General features: G+C 40.3%; 1 protein-coding gene across 9 annotated transcripts in view; it reads right to left on the minus strand.

Annotated features, from left to right (window-relative positions):
* Positions 1–22,001, minus strand: part of NDST4 (N-deacetylase and N-sulfotransferase 4) — a 253,236-nt gene that overhangs the window by 63,631 nt on the left and 167,604 nt on the right. For all 9 annotated transcript variants that reach the window (XM_043545412.1, XM_043545411.1, XM_037897103.1 and 6 more), the window contains exons 6-7: positions 19,331–19,516; positions 17,389–17,517 (exon numbers count right to left, since the gene is read on the minus strand). In XM_043545412.1, coding sequence (XP_043401347.1) covers positions 17,389–17,517; positions 19,331–19,516 — 315 coding nt within the window. The remainder of the gene's footprint in view (positions 1–17,388; positions 17,518–19,330; positions 19,517–22,001) is intronic.

Here is a 22,001-nt window from a genome sequence, read left to right on the forward strand (position 1 = left end):
ATAGCCATTACTTGGGTCACACTTATAAAGAGCTGTGCTGACATATACACACAAGGTTTAAAATTATTTTACATATTTGTAGGTTAACAAGCAACTGACTCCAGGAATGGATTGGAGTGAGAAGGTGAGGAATAGGTGATGCGGAAATATGGAGGGACAGGAGGCCAGAAGAGAGAATGCTTCAGCGGGCCAGTAGACTGAAAGGAACACACACTGAGTGGAATTGCACAGTTTTGCAGTTAGCTGGTTTTGGATTGTGGGTCATGAAGTGGAGCCAAAAACTGGAAACCACCACTGGGTTGTAGCAATGAAATCCAATTAAGTGATAATAAAAACATCAAATCTATTTTTCCTACTTTTTCTGAACATGACTGCAGTTATTTTTACATGGTCTGTTGATTTCTAGAGTAGTGCCATGCAAGGTCGATCTAAGATACACAATTTCAGCTATGTGAATAGCAGAGCTGAAGTCGATGTACTTGGATCTACTTACCGCAGTGTCTTCACTGTGGTAAGTTGACAGCTGACGCTCTCCCATTGACTCCACTTGCGTTTCTCATTCTGGTGGAGTATCGGAGTCGATGGCAGAACACTCAGCAATTGATTTATTGCGTCTATACTAGACACAATAAATCGACTCCCGCTGGATCAATCACTGCCTGTCGATCTGTCCGGTAGTGTAGACAAGCCCTATATAAAGTAATCCTTGGCTGGCTTAAAGAAAGATTTCAGGATAAATAATTCTCTTTCTCTTATTTGTGAGGAGATAATATTTAGAGCCGTATTTATTAACTTATCTTGTAGGTTAAACATTTAAGAGTCTGACTTTTATAGTCTGTGAAGCAAGGGAGCAAGAGAGATGAGCATGAAAACGGATACTGTGAGACCTTGTAGACATTGAAGAAGTGATATATAGTACAGTCTGTGTGAGTGTGCTTTAAATATGTCTCAGCACTTCTCTGGTGACTGAACAAAAAGAGGACTGGTTCAGGAATATAGGACAATCACACATGGTTTTGAAGCTAGTTTGTGGACATAGAAAATATTTCTTAATTTTTTATTTTCAGAATGAGATTCTCCAAATGAGTTGTTGAATTAGAAAATGACCCTCTGCTATTTAAAGTATTTCAATTTTGGGGGAGGGTTGCATTAAGATTTATTGTACTGGAAATGCGAACATTCTTATACTAACAAAACCAGTTTCTGGAGAAAGTTTCCAGTTATGAAAAAAAGAGCCTTGCATGTTATTACAGTTCACATTTTTTAAAGCAAAAGAAGAGGTTTATTTCATTAAATTCCAACAACCTGGTATTTTTTTGGATAATGAGGATAGTAGATGACAGACCTGACCATGAGTGGTTTTTTTTGAAAATGTATTATTCTGTGATTATCACATCACAATTCTTAGACTAGCCATGTAAAGCTCTGTTTCAAATGTAAGTAGGTAGCTTAAAGGTTGAATTTAATGCTAATTAGCTTCTTTTTACCTGTACAAGAATGGCAAAGAGGGAGGCATACACAGTCAGTTAAAGTTGGTGTGTGTGTGTGCGCATGTGTAAAAGCAGACAGATGTTAAGGGGAATGAGAAGGAATTTTACAAATATATCATGGGAATGGGCAACATAGTACTAGTGAGAATCTTCTGATGATTAGCTTAGTGACAACTGTATACAAAACACCCACAGATCATCACACTTACCGTCACAGATCCAGCAACTACTGCAAACACATCCAAAATCTGTTATCTACAGCCAGGCACTCACACACCACAGAATATGCTCTAAGGAGAAAGTCCAGGGTACACACCTGAACACATTTTATAGTGCCTTTACCAAACAAAGACACTCCATTGTGGGACAAGCCACCCAAATACCCCGAGAGAATCTACTTCGATACTGGGGGGAGCGTGGGAGAACGCTCTGATTGCACACCCTCAGTTGTCACCTACTACTGCATACTGGAACCCTTACAGGGTATCATTAAACTATTAGAGCCCATACTTGATGAGGATCACATCCTGAAAGAAATTTTTCTGAACCCCCACTTCTGGCCTTCAAATGACCCTCCAATCCGATGAAGTGAGCTGTAGCTCCCGAAAGCTTATGCTCAAATAAATTTGTTAGTCTCTAAGGTGCCACAAGTCCTCCATTTCTTTTTGTGGATTCACAGTAGCAGCTGTGTTAGTCTCTCCATCATCAGAAACAAGTTCCCCGCAGACCAGGATCCACCAACTCAAAGCAGCACCAGACTCAAAACCAGACATATCTCCACTTCTATCAACACCCCCCATCCCTTCACAACACACCTCTCAAGATCAATGGATTCTACATATGCCTATCACAACACATGGTGTGCCTCTTCCCATGCACTAAATGCCCCAATAACAACTATGTGGGTGACACCAGACAATCACTATGCTCTTGAATTAACTCACAAAATGATAAAAGACAAAAACACCATATCACCCAGGGGTGAGTACTTTTCACAAAGCAATTACTACATACCTGACCACTCAGTCCTCCTCCTCAGAGGAAACCTGCACAATATCTTCAAAAGATGAGCCTGGGAGTTTAATTTAATATCTTTGCTAGACACTAAAAATCAAGGATTTAATAAAGTCACTGGATTTATGGCTTATTACAACAATCTATAACCCACTAACCTCCTCTTTTTTGTTCTACGACTGCAGAGGTGTTAACTGGCCACTTCATCTTGAATGGTGTCTTACAGTATTTGTTAACTCATGCTGAACAAACAGCTCCAACTTGTATTTAGCTGTGACACTCTGAGTACCTTTTCCAGACCTGAAGAAGAGCTCTTTGTAAGCTCTAAAGCTTGTCTCTCTCACCAATAGAAGCTGGTCCAATAAAAAAAAAAATTACCTCACCCACTTTGCCTCTCTAATATTCTAATTATGTCATAAAATGGACACCAAACCAGAACAGAATACTGATCTCAGTTTGAAAATTAAAATCTCTATGAGTAAAATACACACACACACACACCCTCATGTTTACACTACAAATGTATGTCAGCCTAAGTTACATTGGCATACAGCCACCACAGTTAGAACATCGCTTATGCACATACATAGTTGGCTCCTTTTATTGGCAGTGCACATACTCACTAGGAGAGCTTGTACTGATGCAGACTGCAGTGCACTGTGGGTAGGTATCCCACTGTGCAACTTGCCACCATCCAGCACAGTGTCTTTTAGGATGTTTTTGTAATGCCTGATGGAGTCAAAAATGAGTCATGTAGGGGGGAGCATGGGTCAACTTTCCATACTGCAGGATTCTCCATCCCATAATTTCATCTGCATCCCATAATTTTCTCACTTTCTTTTCAAAATCCCACAAATCCACATGTCACTCCTCACGGTCTGCCAGCTCTAACAGAAGCATGGAGCCTATATAGCTCTGCAGTATTGTCATGAGCATTGCAAGCACAATGCATCTGATCCTGCAGTACTTGCAAAGCCGCAAGAGGAGCCGTGGGGACTATGATGATTCCTTGGAAGCCAGATTATTGTGGGACACAAAAAGAATCAATTCAAGGTTGTTGGTGGCGTTTCTGGAGCAGCTAGAGATGGTGGACAGCTGATTTTGGGCCCAAGATACAAGCACTGACAGGTGGAATCACATTGTAATGCAGGTTTGGGATGACAAGAAGTGGGTACAGAGCTTTTTGGAAGCACAAGGCTACATTTCTGGATGTGTGTGCTGAACTCACCTCAGCCCTCCAGTACAGGGACATTAAAATGAGAGCTGCACTAACAGTTGAGAAGAGAGTGATGATTCCACAGTAGAAACTTGCAATGCCAGATTGCTACTGGTCAATCAGGAATCAATTTTGAGTTGGAAAATCCACTGTGGGGGCAGTTGTCATGCAAGTGTGTAGAGCTGTTAATTGTCTCTTACTATGCAGGACTGTGATTCTTGGCAATGTGCAGGACATACTGGATGGATTTGCAGCAAACTAAGGTGAGGTGTTTCAGAGTAGCAGCCATGTTAGTCTATATTCGCAAAAAGAAAAGGAGTACTTGTGGCACCTTAGAGACTAACAAATTTATTTGAGCATAAGCTTTCGTGAGCTTTCATCCGATGAAGTGAGCTGTAGCTCACGAAAGCTTATGCTCAAATAAATTGGTTAGTCTCTAAGGTGCCACAAGTACTCCTTTTCTTTTTAAGGTGAGGTGATATCCCTGTTTTGGCATCTCACCACCTGGCCACAGAGTGCATCAATGGAAAGTGCTATTTTTCTATGGTTATGCAAATGCTGGTGGATCACCAGAGACACTTTACTGACATCAGTGTCAGCTGGTCTGGGCAGGTGCAGGATGATTACATCTTTAAGAACACAGGAGTGTTCAGAAAGCTGCAAGTAGGGACTTTTCTGACCAGCACATTACCACTGGGGATGTTGAAATGCCAATGGTAATCCTGGTGACCCTTTGCTCTCATGACTCATGAAGCCGTACACCAGCCACTTCAAGAGCACTGAGGAGCACTTCAACTACAGGCTCAGCAGGTACAGAATGACAGTTGAATGTGCCCTTGATCATTTGAAGGATTTTTGGTGTTGTTCACTCACAAGATTAGACCTCAGTGATAAAAATATCCCTATGTTCATAACTGCCTGCTGTGTCCTGCATAATGTCTGTGAAGCAAAGGGGGTAAAAGTTTCTGCTGGGATGAAGAGCAGAGATGGAGTGGTTGTCTGCTGAATTTGAACAGCCAGATACAAGGGCTCTTAGAACAGCTCAATGTAGTGCTTTACAGTCTTGGGCCTGAGACTCAGGTTCCTTGGAAGTATCCATGGTGCTGGTGGGGTAGGGATGAGGTCTTCGCTGAGTATGGCATGCATGTCTTTGTAAAAGCGGTAGGTCAGTGGCTTGGCACCAGATTGATGGTTGGCCTCCTGGCCTTCTGATATGCTTGCCACAGCTCTTTTGCTTTCATGTAGCACTATTGCTGGTCCCTGTTGCAGCCCTTTTCCTGCATCCCCCAAGCAATCTGCTTGTAGATGTCCACATTTCTGTGCTTGCACAGCCTCTTCCACCCACATGCCCAGGAGACCCAATATCTCCTGTCTAGTCCAGGCAGGAGTGCTCCTGGAGTGTGTAGCCAGCATGGTCAGCTGGGCAGAACTCAATAACAGAGAACTGCTAGGTGTGATACCAAGTCAGGCAATCAGAAAAAAGAATTGCAAAAATTTGCAGGACTTGGGCCTGAGACTCAGGTTCCTTGGAAGTATCCATGGTGCTGGTGGGGTAGGGATGAGGTCTTCGCTGAGTATGGCGAAAAAAAAGGGGAGGACAGTAGAGCTCACAATGGTGACCAGAGCGATCAGTTTAGGACATTGTAGGACAGCTGCTGGCAGCCAGTAATGGTTGACATAAGAAACACAGTGTCTACACTCACACTGCATTGACCTAATTACATCAATTGTGACTCTGTGCCTCTCAGGCAGATGGTGTTATTAAGTTGGAGTGGCAGAGCACTTACATCAGCGGGAGGCAAATTTAAGTGAAGATATGCACAACTAGGTTTATGTAAGCTGCTTTATGTCAACCTAACTTTGTAGTGTAGATCAGACCATATAAAGGTCTGAATTTGAAAACTAAAATGTTAACTAATAATTTTATTTATATCTATACACACACACAAACATATGTATATGTATATGTACACTATATATATTACTAGTTTAGATTTTAGTTTTCAAAATAAGACATGCATCCTGTGATCATATTCTGATTTTATTTCTGTTATATGAAGAAATTAGACTGAATAGAGAAACAGCTTTTCGTACAGCAGAATGACAGGTGCTCACTTCACTGAACCACAGTTGAAAAGCATGATTTTGATTTTCTAAAGAAAAAACAGTTATTGTTTCTACCAGTCACAAAACTAGCTATTCATAAATGTACCATTTTTTAAAAAAGTTTCCTTTATTTTTTAAAATATTTTGCTATTTGGCTGGCTGAAGTTTTATTTTAGTTCATTTCTGACAATAACTAGACTTAGTAATGAGAGTGATTTGATCCAATTTTTGTTTGGACCAATGACACACAAGCAACTATGATGTACATTATCTTATTCTGACATCTGCATAAAAGAACAGAGGTAAAGCTGCTTCAGAAACAGTTGTACCCTCTCGGTTAACTACAGTCTGGGGGAAAGAATAGCCTTTATGAAACACCATAACAGAGCCTGTTCAAATCATTAACACATTTTCTTAAAGTTTGTTTGAAACTTCTGCATCCAGCATCAGCACAAACAGCTTTGCAATTTTCCTGAGTAAACTGAGTTGTATAGTACTTGAATTTCAAGTCTCTTATTTTAAAGGAGTACTTGTCTCTAAGGTGCCACTAACAAAATTTATTTGAGCATAAGCTTTCGTAAGCTACAGCTCACTTCATCAGATGCATGAAGTGAGCTGTAGCTCACGAAAGCTTATGCTCAAATAAATTTGTTAGTCTCCAAGGTACCACAAGTACTCCTTTTCTTTTTGCGAATACAGACTAACATGGCTGCTACTCTGAAACCCCTCTTATTTTAATGATTTAAAGGCAACAGCAGCTGCTTGTTCCCCTTTAGTGTTTCATTAAGGCACTTTCACTTTAGGTAGCATCAAAAACTCAACAGGTAGGTTAGGCCTCAGACTGTCCAGAGCCCCCGGCAGTACTATAAATGAAAGGGGTATAGGACATGTAGTCAGAAGCCAAAGGGGTCCTTGGGGAAAAAGTTCGATAAGCACTGTTACAGTTAATGCACGTTAAGTCAAAGAAATGTATTTCATGCAGCATAAATGTTCAATTACATCTCCCCAGATCATCCCCTAAAAGTGATGAAGAAGGTCTGAAATAATGTTCAGATATCTATCTACTACTTTCCCCTGCTTCTTTGAGTGAAGGTGATCAAAGAAGGCTCAGTTTTACTTTACTAGTCTTGTAGTTGGACATAAAACTATTATATACATATAGATATATAGATATAGATACACACACACACACACTGGGAAATGGGTGTAGGAATTAGTAGTTAATACGTAAATAGGAGATGGGATGGCTGTAAAAATACCAGAGCAACAGAATTTTCACAATTTTCAACTTTAAGAGCATATTCTGAGTTCCTACCACCAAAACACATCCCTTTTGCAATCCTGATCCCACAGAGCTGTGATAGAAGGGGCTTGGGTAGGTTTTGGACAATGCGAGAGAGATGCCAAGGAGGCATTACTACCTCCTTCCATCCCTACTTGATCAGGCATTTTCTGACATAGTGCTGGAGGGCAATTGCACTGCACGACACGGCTCATGAAAATTAGGGATGGGTGAACCACTTATGAACTATTAACCATAAGTTTTGCCCATACCTCAAAACAACTCTTTTTTTTAGGTTTGAGAAACTTTAATTTTCTTCGCCAGCATTCATTTTTGTGCCTTTCTGCATCTCCTGGCTTAAGATAGGATAGGGAGAGGATGCTATGAAATAAGAAAAAAAAAATGTTCTTCTCTTTCTGGGCTAAATGGAACTGTAAGTCTCACAAGCAGGAATGGCCTCATAACACTTTCCACTCCATTTTGGATACCCAAGATATTGAAATACTTTGGATAAGGTTCAGACTACAACCAGATCTTGGAATCTTTCTAAATTTACCCATCCGTATCTAGATATCTGAAAAATGAATCATTTTTGAATCATAAGAACAGATATTCAGTTGGGGTAAATCAGTGTTGCTCCACTGATTTTAACAGAGCTACACCAATCTATGTCAGCCTTTTTAATTTTCTTTCGTAATTTTGAGCTTGCAGTGAATTTTTATATCTGACGTAGAACTGAATAAATCCAAGACTAGAGGGTTTAAGATTAATCATAAAAATTCTGACTCAAGCTTATCTACAGCAGAAAAAATTTAGCACTATAATCATATTGCCTTCTTGTTTATTACATAGACTACTGGAAAATTATATTTGCATAAACATCTCTAAGATCATTTCATACTTCGTTACACACACCTACACACAAAATGTTGTTGTTGTAAAGTATCTCCTTGTACTGCCTGGAAATAATTGAAGCTATTGCTGGAGCAGTAAAACCATAAAATTCCTGCAACTTTTTTTAACTTGTTAAATTCTTTTGTAGGTGAATGTATTGCTCATAAAAGAAATAGACTAACAATATTGGCTAAAACAGTCAAGAGGGGACCTGTCCAGTCCCCCGTTCTCCCCCAAATGCAGAGCCCAAACAACTTCCTTACTTTCCCTTACTATTTAGCCATGGTCTTCTCAGATCCAACTATTCTGGTGTAGCAGAAATGTCCACTAGGTGGACAACAGTGGTACAATTAAAACTCATTTATACTGAAGCCTAAAAAGGCTTTGAACCCAGAGTGTAAAGACCCACTGTAGTGTATGGTACCCAGAACTTTTTCATGTATATATGATTTTTCACTTTGTGATATTTCATATTTTAGTTGTAATGGTGGTGACAGGGTCAGCATTGTAATGATTATTTTGCTGGGACAAAAGCTGAATATAACCTGCAGCTTAGTTAACTCCATCATGAGCAAAGAAACAAGACAACTTGACAATTCATGCACTGACAGTGGTATAAATTATTCCTGAGAGACAGACCTCTATGTGGATAACTTAGGTAACAAAATTAAGTTTGGCATGAGTAGGGACCCAAGAGCAACAGAATTAAAGACACAGTCAAATCTAAATTCCATTTTCAGTCACCGGAGGGAAGCATGTTCTTCAGTTCCACAGCCATTGATCCAATAGGATTCTGCACTGCAATCCATGTTACACAACAGGTCTCTGATCAATTACCTCTAACCAAGTACCCAAGGTGATGCTGGAATAGTACTCCAGAGGAGTTAAAAATGGAGGAGTTAAAAATGAATAAAAGGGTGTGATCCCATTCACTGAATGGGCACAACACCTGCATTCTATTGCCAGCATGCATAGGAAAATTACTAGCCTGGATACTTTTCCAGGGGTAATCATTTTTTGTCAAGGTCCAAATTTCTTGGTCAAGGAATAGTCAAGGTCCAGACTCCAGAGAAAATAATACAAAAACAATAACAATAACGATAATAAGTAAATAAAAATATTTTTATGGCTCATTGAAAAGCATCTCTTTGTCCGGATTTGGCTGCTCTGCCTGGTTGAGAAGATAGGCTTTCAAAGCACAGAGTGGTGACTTGATTTACAACTTTTTTTTTTTTAAAGAGAATATCAGAGATTCAGCAACGCACTGTAGGATACAAAGGGTAAACTGGTGAACTCTATGATAGTCTGAAGCTATTATTAAACTTGATCACACTGTAATAGGGTCCACAGTGGGCTGGATGGAGTAGTGGTTAATACCCAGCCAGTCATGGGGGCAGTGGGAGGGGAGCTAGGGCCTGCCGACTACGCCACCATACTCTGACCCAGGGTCCCGGGACGGTCAGCAGGGTTTGGCCTCCAAGGGGGGCCTTCTGAGTTACCCTCTCTGGTTCACTTCCTACCTCAGCTTTCCTCCCTCAGCTTCTGGTCCTAGATAAACAAAAAGAAACCAAGCCATCAGCCACAACTGGGCTCAGCGTATAGTCCTGTTCCTTCAGGGAGGCTTCTCCGATCTGTTTGTGAAGAGTCTTTAGGGTAGGTCTGTCCTCCTCCCCAGCTTTCCCTTTCTAAGCTGGGTTGCTGCCTTTTCAACCATGTCTCCAGTTGGAGCATGCTCTTCAGAGGGCTGGAGGGATGGTGCTACCTGGGTACAGTACTGGTCTTTAAGCCCTTCCAGCCCAGTATGAGATTTGTATACCCCGTCATACGCGCCCCCCATCAAATATGAATAAAAATGCTATCTTGGTGAAAATTGGTGCCCCCCTCAAGTAAGTTTTTTGGTTACCCAACAAATGCTTTACTGTTTAATTTGCTAAACAACTTTTCAGTTAGTTTCATTAGTGCAGCAAGCTTTATGATCAACCAAATCTTGGGTAGTAAAGTTGCTAAATAGTAACAAGGTATCAGATTAATTAGAATTTAACTAACTAATTTAGGGGAATGATAAAGGTGAGTATTTACTCTTAGGAATAATACTATTGACATGAGAGGGATTTCACATGTAATTAACTGCTCCATAGTGTGAGTAATATTTCACATTATGGCCCTTACAGAGGAGTAAAGGAATCTGCATAAAGACCCCACATCTCACCCAAACTTGAGAAGAACCTGAACTGAAACAACTGCTCTTGTTTTTTTTTCCAATCTAAATGGAAACAGAAAGGACCAAAAGTCCACTGGTAAACCTGTAACAATTTTTCCCTTTCAACCCCTTGTTTCAGACATGCATGCAGGGGTGAAGGACTGGGAAATCTATTCACTTCTCAAAACCACCACCCAGGAAGGAAGTTTGAAAGGGAAAAAACAAATTTATATCAAGTGCATATGCTAAATATATTTACACATTAGTCCAAAAATATATTGAGTATCTATATTAGCAAAGTGTTCATCTGTTGTAATTTGAAGTGGGGTGAAGATCTGGTAGTGAGGTTCTGCAGGAGATCTTCAAGGATTTTTTTTTAAAATTAAATTATCTTTCATTTGGTGCAGTGTGGTCCAAATCAATATATTATTTTTATGAGCTCCAAGGATGAGTCATGTCTGGCAGGGATGATTTAGTAGTATGCAGAGAAAGAGCAAACTCCATTAAAGCAGAGAAATCAGACCAACCTTCCCATCAGTTTGGTGGCAGAATTTTAACCAGGGGTAACCAGAAGTCCCAGACAGCTCCTTCCAGAACTTCACTAGTGTGGAAGATTGTATTGACTACATCCATGGTATACAGTACCTATTCTGCAGATAAAGAGCCTGATGCAAAGCCCATTAAAGTCAATATAAAGATTTGAAGTCAATGGACTTTGGATCAAACCCAGTTAAAGGAACTCTGTTTCAAGAACTGCCAATCTATCACCTTTCACAAGCACTATACTCACCCAAAGGTTCAAAACAATAAAGAGGACTTTGAGAGTGGTTGTGAATGTTCATTTAGAAACAGGAAATAACATAATCCTAATGGTAAGAGAAGGAGCAGTGGTGGTAGCAACAACTGGAAGGCTTGCGCTGGGAGATGGATAAGGCCCTTAGTGACTCTTACTCCAACTCAATTTTATAGATAAAAATTAAGAATAAAAAAAAACTTGCACTGTTCCTGCTAAAAGAGTGAACAATACCATATACAGTGAGACAACTGATTAGCTGTGTCAACAGAACTCAATCAAGGCTGTTCCCTAACCCTGTCCTGAGTATGAGGTTCTATGCAAAAGAAACATGCAATGTAAATCATCAGTTGTCTTGGTAGCCTGGCAGTGCTCTCAGTACACACACACACAACCCCCCCACCCCCACCCAAGTGGAAATAGAATTTTACACAATCTGCATACCCCATAGAGGTCTATTCGTCCCATAGTTGGGATCTCTTCTTCCCTGGATGCGTGACATAATTCACACTAATGCTAATTGGAGTGAATCACACACATCTAGGAAAGAAAAGACCCTAAAGAGCATAAATTAATGTAAGCAAGTCACATTGGTATGAACAGGAGCTACAGTACTTCTGCAAACACCAGTAGAGGACACCTCTGTGCCTTTGTTTTCATACAGCAAGGACTAAACAGTGGTGTTTATGAAAACAATGAGCACAACCATTTTGTTGCTACAGTTCTGACGAACACAAGGCTTTCTACAAAACCTAAGATGCTATGATATATGCTATCAATTATATGCGATTGGGATGATACATGTGTTACGATTCAAATTTTATTCCACAAAGATATGATACATACATGGATTATATTAGGTATCCAATTTTGCATCATTTCTACAAACATGCTGTATTTATATAATTATACGCTAAAATGTTTTTCAGTGTCTTTTTCGTAATTCCTCTAAGAAGCAAACACCAATTTATACTGTACTGCACCCGTTTTTAGGTTGTAGGAACAGCAGAGAATGATACACAAGCAAAAGGAAAGCTCATTAACTAATCTAGGGGTTTGAAAGTTTCCCAGACTGAACACTGCACACTTCTATTATACACTAGTGTCAGTTTCAAGTACATATCACATTCAAGTGCATATTTTTATTCAACTGAATTTACAATTGATAAAGGGAACAGTATAGTAGACACTGATGCCTGGCATTTTCAGGGAGTTCAGAAGACACAATGGATTTGACAGTGTTAGTTCATACACTGCCGTTTCAAAACCTATTTAGAACCACTAAATCTATAAACTTCTTCTTACTCTGGATAAGAAAAGAGCTCTCCATTAGTTCACTTATTAATGTGCTGTTGTAAAGCAGGACATCAAAACTCTATTTATTAAAAAAGGTTCTAACTCAATATGAAGGTTTTGTTCTGTGCTCTCTCCAAGACATCCTGTGATAAGACTGGCTGTTGCTTTTACTGTTGTCAGTTGCTGCATGTTTTATAGGGCACTACAGTGGCCTGACTTGAATGATGGTGGGGGTTGTGGTATATCTTTCTTCAGCTCCCACATGATTAAATGATGTTTCTTCCAGTCTGAATAAGGACGTTATGGAACATATACATACTTAACGCAGATTTAGGGAAGTGCATGCCAGTATTTCACTGGCAAGGCAAAGTTCAGTAAAATATCAGCTTTTGATGAAGTCATGATAGAAAATAATCAGAGGGAAAAAAATCAAACATTAACTGTACAGATATAAACCCATTCTTTTCAAATGTCACCCAATATTATATATTGTACTTTCAAGTTACTGGAACTTACTGTGGTCAAACAAGCTCATATACTAAAGGAAATCGGAAAAAAACAAACAAACAAACAAACAAAAAGCCCCACCCCTTTTTTCTTTTGAAAGCCTGTAGCTTTTAACTCTATCCTGATTTCAAATAGTCTGATCAACAAAGATATGTAGTCTAGTTAGAATATATTGGGAGTAGACTGCATGGAAAAATAATGTATCTGCTGTATCACCTTTTTCACCTTTAATAAACAATGAGAAAAATGAATACAGGACATTCCTCAAACAGCAGAAATACAATAAATCACACTATATTCATATCTGACAATTTAATGCATAATATAGCATAATGCCTCATAGAGACTAAGTTATGTAAAAGGTTTTTGCCCTGCTACAGGCTCCTATACTGTGGCCCTCACTATGGCATCAGAGTGCCTTTAAAGAAAGGTATTTAGACAAAATTACAAGAAATCACACACACAAACAGTGGTTTGGAACAGACCAGGCATGCGGAAAGGAGAGACGCACCAATAGGCTGAACAAGTTAAACTGATTACCCATTATGTAAAAGTGAAAGGAGAGGAAAAGAGGCTGAGAGTGAAGCGGAGAAAATGGACAGACAGGAGAGCAGGTCTGAGAAGTAGGGTGAAATTAGTTTAACAGGGAAATCTGAAAACATTAAGGGCATTTTAAAATTAGTTTCGGAGATACATTGGAATAGAATTAAGATGACCCAGGAACTGGGTAATAATAAAGCTTTCACTTCCTGGAATGAGACTAGTTTGGCCGTAGAGTGCTGAATTGTCTGAAGTTTAGCAAACAGCAGTTTAGGAAAATCATAGATTTCCTAAGGAAGGAATTGAGTGATGCATGGATAAAGATTACAGTGAATGCATGGTCTCGTGAAGGACAAGTTCTAGCAATGTTCCAGAAGCAGTGATAAGCCAAAGTTACAGATGAGGGAGATATGGGAAGACAAGATTTTCTGAGTTAGAGAGTCATGGTGGATTCAGAGAGATAGGACTAAGAGTAGGACTTTTTATTCTGACATGTAGGTCACACACACATTGTACATAAAAAGTCTTAATAAAGGTGCCCCACTTCTCTAAATCTGCTCTCTTTGACTCAGACTCCAACTTTGCTCCCAAGGGCCATAGGGTAAAATTTTCACATATGGGCATCTAATTTTAGAGTCTTAAATCTATTTTTAGACATCTAAATAAAAGTGGTCTGATATTAAAGGAAGAAATGAAGTTTTTTTAACTGTAACATACCAATTTGAAAAGGAGTACTTGTGGCACCTTAGAGACTAACAAATTTATTTGAGCATAGGCTTTTGTGAGCTACAGCTCACTTCATCGGATGCATTCAGTGGAAAATACAGTGGGGAGATTTATATACACAGAGAACATGAAACAATAGGTGTTACCATACACACTGTAATGAGAGACTGCTGAATTGGAATTAATTTGCAAACTGGATACAATTAACTTAGGCTTGAATAAAGACTGGGATTGGATGGGTCATTACACAAAGTAAAACTATTTCTCCATGTTTATCCCGCCCTACTGTTCCTCAGACGTTCTTGTCAACTGCTGGAAATGGCCCACCTTGATTATCACTACAAAATGTCCCCCCCCCCCTCCTGCTTATAGTAGCTCACCTTACCTGATCACTCTCGCTCCAGTGTGTATGGTAACACCCATTGTTTCATGTTCTCTGTGTATATAAATCTCTCCACTGTATTTTCCACTGAATGCATCCGATGAAGTGAGCTGTAGCTCACAAAAGCTTATGCTCAAACAAATTTGTTAGTCTCTAAGGTGCCACAAGTACCCCTTTTCTTTTTGCGGTTACAGACTAACACGACTACTACCCTGAAACATACCAATTTGAGCTATTGATGTGCCACACCTATGAAAATTAGGCCACATCTCAAGAAACAAGATATACAACCCACAGGAGGTATCTTCCTGTGTGGAAGAAGGGATAGTAGATGGGGAAAGAGAGGATAATGATGAAAAGAATGACTAGTATATAATTTTCACTTGTCCTACATCTTAGTTCTCACATCTTAAAAACAGAACCAATGAGAACAGACAGTGAGATGGGGCCTGATCCATTGCCCATTGAAGTCAATGGAAAAAATCCCATGAAATTCCACAGGTTTTGGATGTGGCCCAGAGTGAACAGTGAGTTAGAGGAGCTTACTTTAGTGTGCTTCTTGAAGAACCTTCTGGACAAAAGAAGTATCATTATAAAAAGTCAGTTCAAGCTGATAATGATGTACAAGATGTACAAGTGGGGATGATCACTTTATGGCTATCCAAACCGATGATTTAGCTCTCAGAACCCATGAAGTTTCTCTGCATCTGACAGAGTGACAATTTACAACCTTAGGCTGTGGATATATGGCCTGATTATAAAAAACAACAGTCCTTAGCCCAAAAGTATTGGTAGTCTTCAAGGCTGCTCTACCATTTTTGCAACCCATGAAACAAAGTTGCTGCATTCTCTGAAAACTCTGGGCATAGGCAAGGGAAAGCATTAGCACTCCTTTAATATTCAAGTGATGGAGTTTCCACTGCTGAGAGGACACTGATTCTGGCCACAACCATGGGAGAACAATGGGCTGATATACATGGAACTCAGTATTCATCCTTTGGAATGAATTGTGATGGGACCCAAAGCATATCCTTGGTCAGGAAAGAAATTAAGGGGAGGTGATTTAATAACTAGGTTCAAAGTTTCTCTTATCCAACCCCAGTGAAGCTGATGGGGTTCAAAAGGGTGTAATTCAGAGCAGAAGTTGACTCTAAAGCAGCGGTTCTCTAACTGTGGGTCAGGACCCCAGAGAGGGTCACGACTCCATTTTAATGGAGTCACCAGGGCTGGCGTTAGATTTGCTGTGACCCAGGACTGAAGCCCAAGCCACACCACCCAGGGCCAAAGCCAAAGCCTGAGGGCTTCAGCTCTGGGTGCCAGGGCTCAGGTTACAGGCCCCCCACCTGAGGCTGAAGCCCTTGGACTTCGACTTTGGCCCACTTGCATGGGGCAATGGGGCCCAGGCTTTGGGAAGGGCTCCAGTGAGCTCAGGCTTCAGTCCCCCCTCCTGGGGTCATGTAGTAACTTTTGTTGTCAAAAGGGGGTTGCAGTGCAATGAAGTTTGAGAAACCCTGCTCTAAAGAACTAAACAGAAAAAACCTCAACTCATGGCAGAGGTTCCTGCCTCCAAAACCTAAAGGAATTTAAAGGATATTCCTCCCAATGCCTGAATTCACACAATTTTGCATCCTTGATTCTTGGTAAGTGGAGCCATATGTATATGATAGTATTGTGTATTAATGAGGGTTTATTAGCAAAGTTTGGGCTGGCTTTATTAATCAAGAGAAGTGAAGTCAGAAGATAGTTATGCAAGTCATCCCAAATGAGTGACAGTGACACTTTCTAACATATCAAAGTGTATTTTTTACAAAGTACATATAAAAAAGTATCAGAAAAATGAAATGTTACTACCTGAGGACGTGTCTACACTACCACGTGGAGTTGAGCTAAGATAGGCAATTTCAGCTATGTGAATAGCGTAGCTACAGTCAACGTACTTAGATCTACTTACCACGGTGACTTCACTGCGGTAAGTCAACGGCTGACGCTCTCCCGTCGACTCCGCCTGCGCATCTCACCCTGGTGGAGTACTGGAGTCGACAGGAGAGCGCTTAGCGGTCGATTTATCGTGTCTATAATAGACTAGTCATGATAAATCGACCGCTGCTCAATCAATCACTGCCCACCAATCCGGTGAGTAGTGTAGACAAGCCCTGAACAAAATGAAAACTGAAATCTTCTATAATTATAATGTCATTTCCCCCCCAACATTATCCTGCAGCCCCATTGTGATGGATTAATGACCATACCCACATTCTGTGTCCCCCTCCCACAATGCTCATGCTTCCATTTTTTTCTCTTCATTTCCTCTCTTCTTTCCCCTTCTACATGTGTTCATGCTTAACTCCCCACAAAGAGCAGGTTATATGCTGCGTGGAGTGGGGGTTTCTGTGGGTAGCATCAGAGGATTAGGTTGTCTGTTCTTTAGCAGCTTGATCTGAATATCCTATGAATGTGAACCTGTTCCTATAGTTTGCCCTATTAGGGGGATGCAGTGGGAGCAGAGATGAAAGATGTGCAGCTTTCAAGGATCCAAAGGAGTGAGTGTGTGTGTTTGTGTGTGGGGGAAAGCACGGGGGGAGAGGAAGAAAAGGAAAGAGAACCAGGATCATGCAGTTTTCTCCATCACCATTGTTTTCCTTTGCCCCTGTTAGTCTATTCAGTGTCCCCTTATTCCCAAAGGCCTAGCATTGGGGTTGGAAAACAGATACTGTTTGGAAATATATATATACATTTGTCTCTGATTTGTATCACCTCGGATCCACATTACTCCTTACAATACTTAAGGAGTTTTTGCTTATTTCCTTTTAAGTGCTCACCACCTCTGAGCAAAAGGAGTTGATTTATCGGAACTGAATTAACTATATAGGTTATTCTGTCCCATTCACCTCCAACACTGATAGCAAAGGTACACAGCAAAGGATAGCAAACAAGGTACATACGGGATTCAGGAGGATGGTGAGGAAGAGTTCACCTCCTCGGATGCTTTTGTCCAATTCTTGAGGGCCCCCAGGATACTCCTTGTAGAAAATTGTGTGGGTGAAAAGGCCACAGGTCTGTCGAGGAAGTACCTGAGAACAAAGTAAAAAAAAAAAAAAAAAGATAGTGTCATGACCCTATTTCTGCAAGCTCCACCCCAAAAATTTCTTCCGAGTCTGCATTCTGAAACGCTCACAGATGGATTCTTTTGTTCCAGCAGCTGTCTTATTGTAAATAAGCATGATTATGCAGATGTTGAGATCTCTAGCTGCCAGTTGAAAGGCTGCAGTACATGTGTGTTCCACAGCCTTTGTCCAGGCCATTTCACATAGTAAGAAGTCAGGGTTTGTTTTTAGGGATTTGTAAAAGGAAGAAAAGAGCTTCTATTCTTTTAGCAAGGATAGTTTGTTAAAAGACAAATAGCGCTTCTCAGCCGTCTTCACTATCTTAGGCTATTAATCTTCTTGCTGGTAAGATACAGCGCACAATTGGTATTCTAGGTTACAGACCCAAAAAGAACTAGTTTATTCTTTCCTTTGCCCTGAAAATCAAATTAGACCCCACTAGTGAAATATGTACTGGGGCTGATAGGACTGTTGAATGAGTATATCCCGAGGTCAGCTCTACATACAATCATAAATCAGGAGATTGTGTGTTAGGATTCTGAAAACCAGCAGATGGAAAGAAACCCCCACCAAAAACCTACAATTTCCACTACTTAGAGCTATTTCATTAACTCTTTAATCACAAGCACATCAGACCTCTGCAGAAAAGCACTAAGAACTGTGATACTGTTCAGTACTTACACAGACATTACTCAGTTTTGACTTAGGTTTTTTGCCAGTTTACCATTTGTGCTCTCTTTTGTATTCTGTCCAAATGAACAAAAAACAAAATAATCTACGGTTTCTATTCAGCAAAGCACTTAAGCATATATTTAATATATTTATTAATATATACGTTTGACAAATATTAGATACATGCTCTTAAATGCATGCCCATGGCTTTTGTTAAAGTCAACAGGAACTTTACCTATGTATACCATGCCAGAACTTGACCTGTCAAGATTTCCATTCTGTGTCCTGTGCAAATTCCAACTTGTGTAATTTACTTTCTATCTACCTAAATTCTCTTTACCGTTTCAATTGAACATGATTCTTCTACATTTTTGCTCTAAACTGTGGTGTAGCGTTCCATCTGGCTGTTCATCAGCTGCTTTGTTCCATTCTAGGAGCAGCTGCATATTAAAGTGATAGGCCAAGTGATTCCTACATGTTATCTTGGCTTTTAATGCATCTGCTACTGAAAGGAAGATGTGGAAAGCTTTCTCTCTCCTCACCGCAATGCGCAGCCTGGGAAACTTTCACAGGCATAGTTTCAGACCCTGTGCTCTGGGAATTGCATAGGTATATCTAAACACAAAATCTGGCCCAACCAAAGTATCCTGTGGACTGGAGAATCATATTGTACCTTTGTTTCTCTTCCCTTTTGGCGGGTCCCAGACCCTTTATGCATTGTAGTGAGTCAGACCCTTGGATATGGACTAGGGCATTTTAATGAATTGCAAAGGTATGTAATTATAGTCCAGGACTGGTTGTCTACTGGTACATTTTATTTCTGATAATCACATTGGAAAGTGACCAACCCCCCCACCCAAAAAAAACCGACAAAACCCCCCCCCACCCCCCCCAACCAAAAAAACCCAACACCCACCCCAAAACACCCTCTTTGCTCTTCTTTCTTTTGGAAACTGGCTGCACACTGGTAAAACTGTTTTAGTATCCTGACAAATCCACTATCTTCAAGGATTTCAGTGCCCATTGTAAAGCTTGGTGCGTTTGTGAAATAGATTTTTTAGTCATTCTTAAAGAAGTATTGCAATGAAGTAATGGAAATGTCATGTACCATGATGCCATTGTGGATGAAGCCCCGTCTGTACCGTGCAGGTTTTAAATGTGGATACTCTTCTGTGCTTGTGACTTTGATACCCCAGACCTTCTTCCAGGCCTCATAAAGCTGAACATGTACAGGGTAGACCCCAGAGTGGTGCGGAGCCACTGCATAGCCCATGTCAGTCGGAATACCATGCTCCTGAAACAAAGCAAAAGAAACAACACATTTAGTATACAAGGATAATATGTAATGCCATCAAGTTTATTCTTATTCTACCAACCAGTAGCTTTAAAGAAACTGTTGCTTTTGGGCAATCATGTATGTGTGTGTGTTTTGTATATATAACACTCACACTAAAAATAAGAGACACAAGGTGCAAAATAATTGGTTTATAGTATCGAGGGGAAAATAATCCTGTTGGATAATATTGAGCTACCATTGTTTAGAACAGATTTGACTGCCTGTGTATTATGCGTTATGTGTATTTATACAATATGCCCTATCTGGTTGGATGTTTTTTTAAAGTAATTTTCAAAGGGCTGGGAAATTATGCTGTTTTATTTAGTTAAATTTCAAATTGTCTTGGATCAACAAACAAAGAGAAACATGTTGACACGACAATTACTATTTGTTTATATTTTATATTACAAAAAGCAGAGGAATATTTCCATGGCTTTAGGTAGAGTAAATGCTATGTGTTGTATACCAGCATGCACACTGCCCTGTTATCCTTTAGGCTGCTTTGCTTTTGTTGTTAAACTTCTATTAGAATTGAGGATGACAATATTTTCTTAAAAGGGATAAAATAGTTTCCAGGGGGTAGGTTTATTTGCCCTGATCAATCTGTTGAATTTTACCCCAGGTAGTGCATGGTACTCACTAAATCTTTGGGGGACCCAAAATAAGAATATATTTAAGAAAATGTACTTTTTTACAGTGTGTGTGAACCAATATGGAAAAATCAGCTAGAGGGTTTCCATGACCACCATTTAATATGCTATAAAATTTAACTTTTGTAAGTGCTCTCAAATCTGAACAGTTAATTGGATTGCTTTGAAATTGGTGCAAATAAGTGATTCAAATTTGGGGTCATTTTGCTGATGGGTTCCCAAATTACAGGCCCCCTCAAAAAACTCCCAAAACCTGGTTTCCTTCTGCTGTCTTGTACTATTAAACTGAAAGGTACTAATGACTGACTGAACCACAGACCTCTTGACTGCTGTGAATTCTCCCTTCAATTAACATATCTAAGGATGAGTTGATCACAAACTCTCCCCCACCCACCCAAGACAAAAGGAGTTTTGGACTAAGTAACTGGAGGCTGCTGCAATTTTGGACTAAGTAACTGCAGTCATGAGTGGTAATTTTTTTTGGGGGGGGGGGGCGGGGGGGGAGAGGGGAGGAAATGTAATCAAATCCTCTGGGGGAAAAAGTAGACATGTGAGACAAAGGTACGTATTAGGAATGGGAGAACAGGGAAAGAGGGGTTTGGGGATTAATGGGGATGGATGGCAAGAGAAGTTGGGGAGTCAAGTGTGGGAGGCATAGCACCCCACATCTCTGCCAGTACACCCAACCCACACTCCAACCTTCCTGCACCCCCAGCTCTGCCAGTGCACCCTCTACTGTAACATAGTTGTTTTTCACTCTGGGCTCTGGATATGTGTCTGGTTATAGAAGGAGGGAAATAAAGGCAATATAAATGTTTGTATACCAGGGAGTGAAGACTTCAGGGAGACATGTTTCCTAGTTGTTGTGGGGAGGTCTAGGTACCATTGTGGGGAGGTGGCAAGTTGGAGGGGGGGATGATTTGAATGGGTAAGTGGCATGGCTTGGAGATGCTCCAAAGCAAGGCTGGTGGGGCACAGCTGGCGTGTGTCTGGGGGGAGGTTGGCTCAGAATGCTAATTGTGGGACATATGTACAACTGCCTAAATGACTATTGACCCCTAATGACAACAACAAAACTTTTTCCTGTTTTAAGATAAAACCAAAAAAACCTAGGAAATTCAATGAGAAAAACCAAATTTAACCTTGAGTTAAGATTGTTAGATAGTATGTTGTTCTCTTGCAGAATGGTGAGTTGAACAACATTCAAACTAAAAGGACAAAAAAGAAAACAAACAAAAAAGGTTGCCTATGCTACATTCCTTCTGTTTTCCTGGCTCTGATTATGTGATAAGGGGATCTGTGCTTGCACCCTCTGATATATATGAGCAATGGGAAAAGCTGCACATGTACCTTCTGGTTCTAGTATGCATAATTTCAATACAGAATTGTGTACATTATATAATTAGCAGGGCAGGAGTTTTATTACAGAGGGCATTGTCAGTAACAAGCTGGGATATGAGAGGAATCTAAGAATTTATTTTCCTCATACACTGTGGTCAGCGTCAGGTGTACTGAATGGTGGAGGCAATTAGTGTCGCTTGGTAGAGGCGTGTTTGCGAGATCTCAGAGTCGGCCCACAACATTTTGGCACCTGAGGCGGGGAGCTCAAATGACGCCCCATGCCCCCTCACTTGGGCCAAAACTTTGAAAGGTCTCAATTCTGCCTTCTTCCTGTTCTACTCCTCTCATGGTACTGCTCTGCTACCTACCCCAATAAAGGAGAACTAACAACTTAAAATGCTTTGTTCAAAAATTTTAAGTAACACTTAACTTTCAAACGCCTGAACCGCAAA

The sequence above is a fragment of the Chelonia mydas genome, chromosome 4, assembly GCF_015237465.2.
Source record: "Chelonia mydas isolate rCheMyd1 chromosome 4, rCheMyd1.pri.v2, whole genome shotgun sequence".
Lineage (NCBI taxonomy): Eukaryota > Metazoa > Chordata > Testudines > Cheloniidae > Chelonia > Chelonia mydas.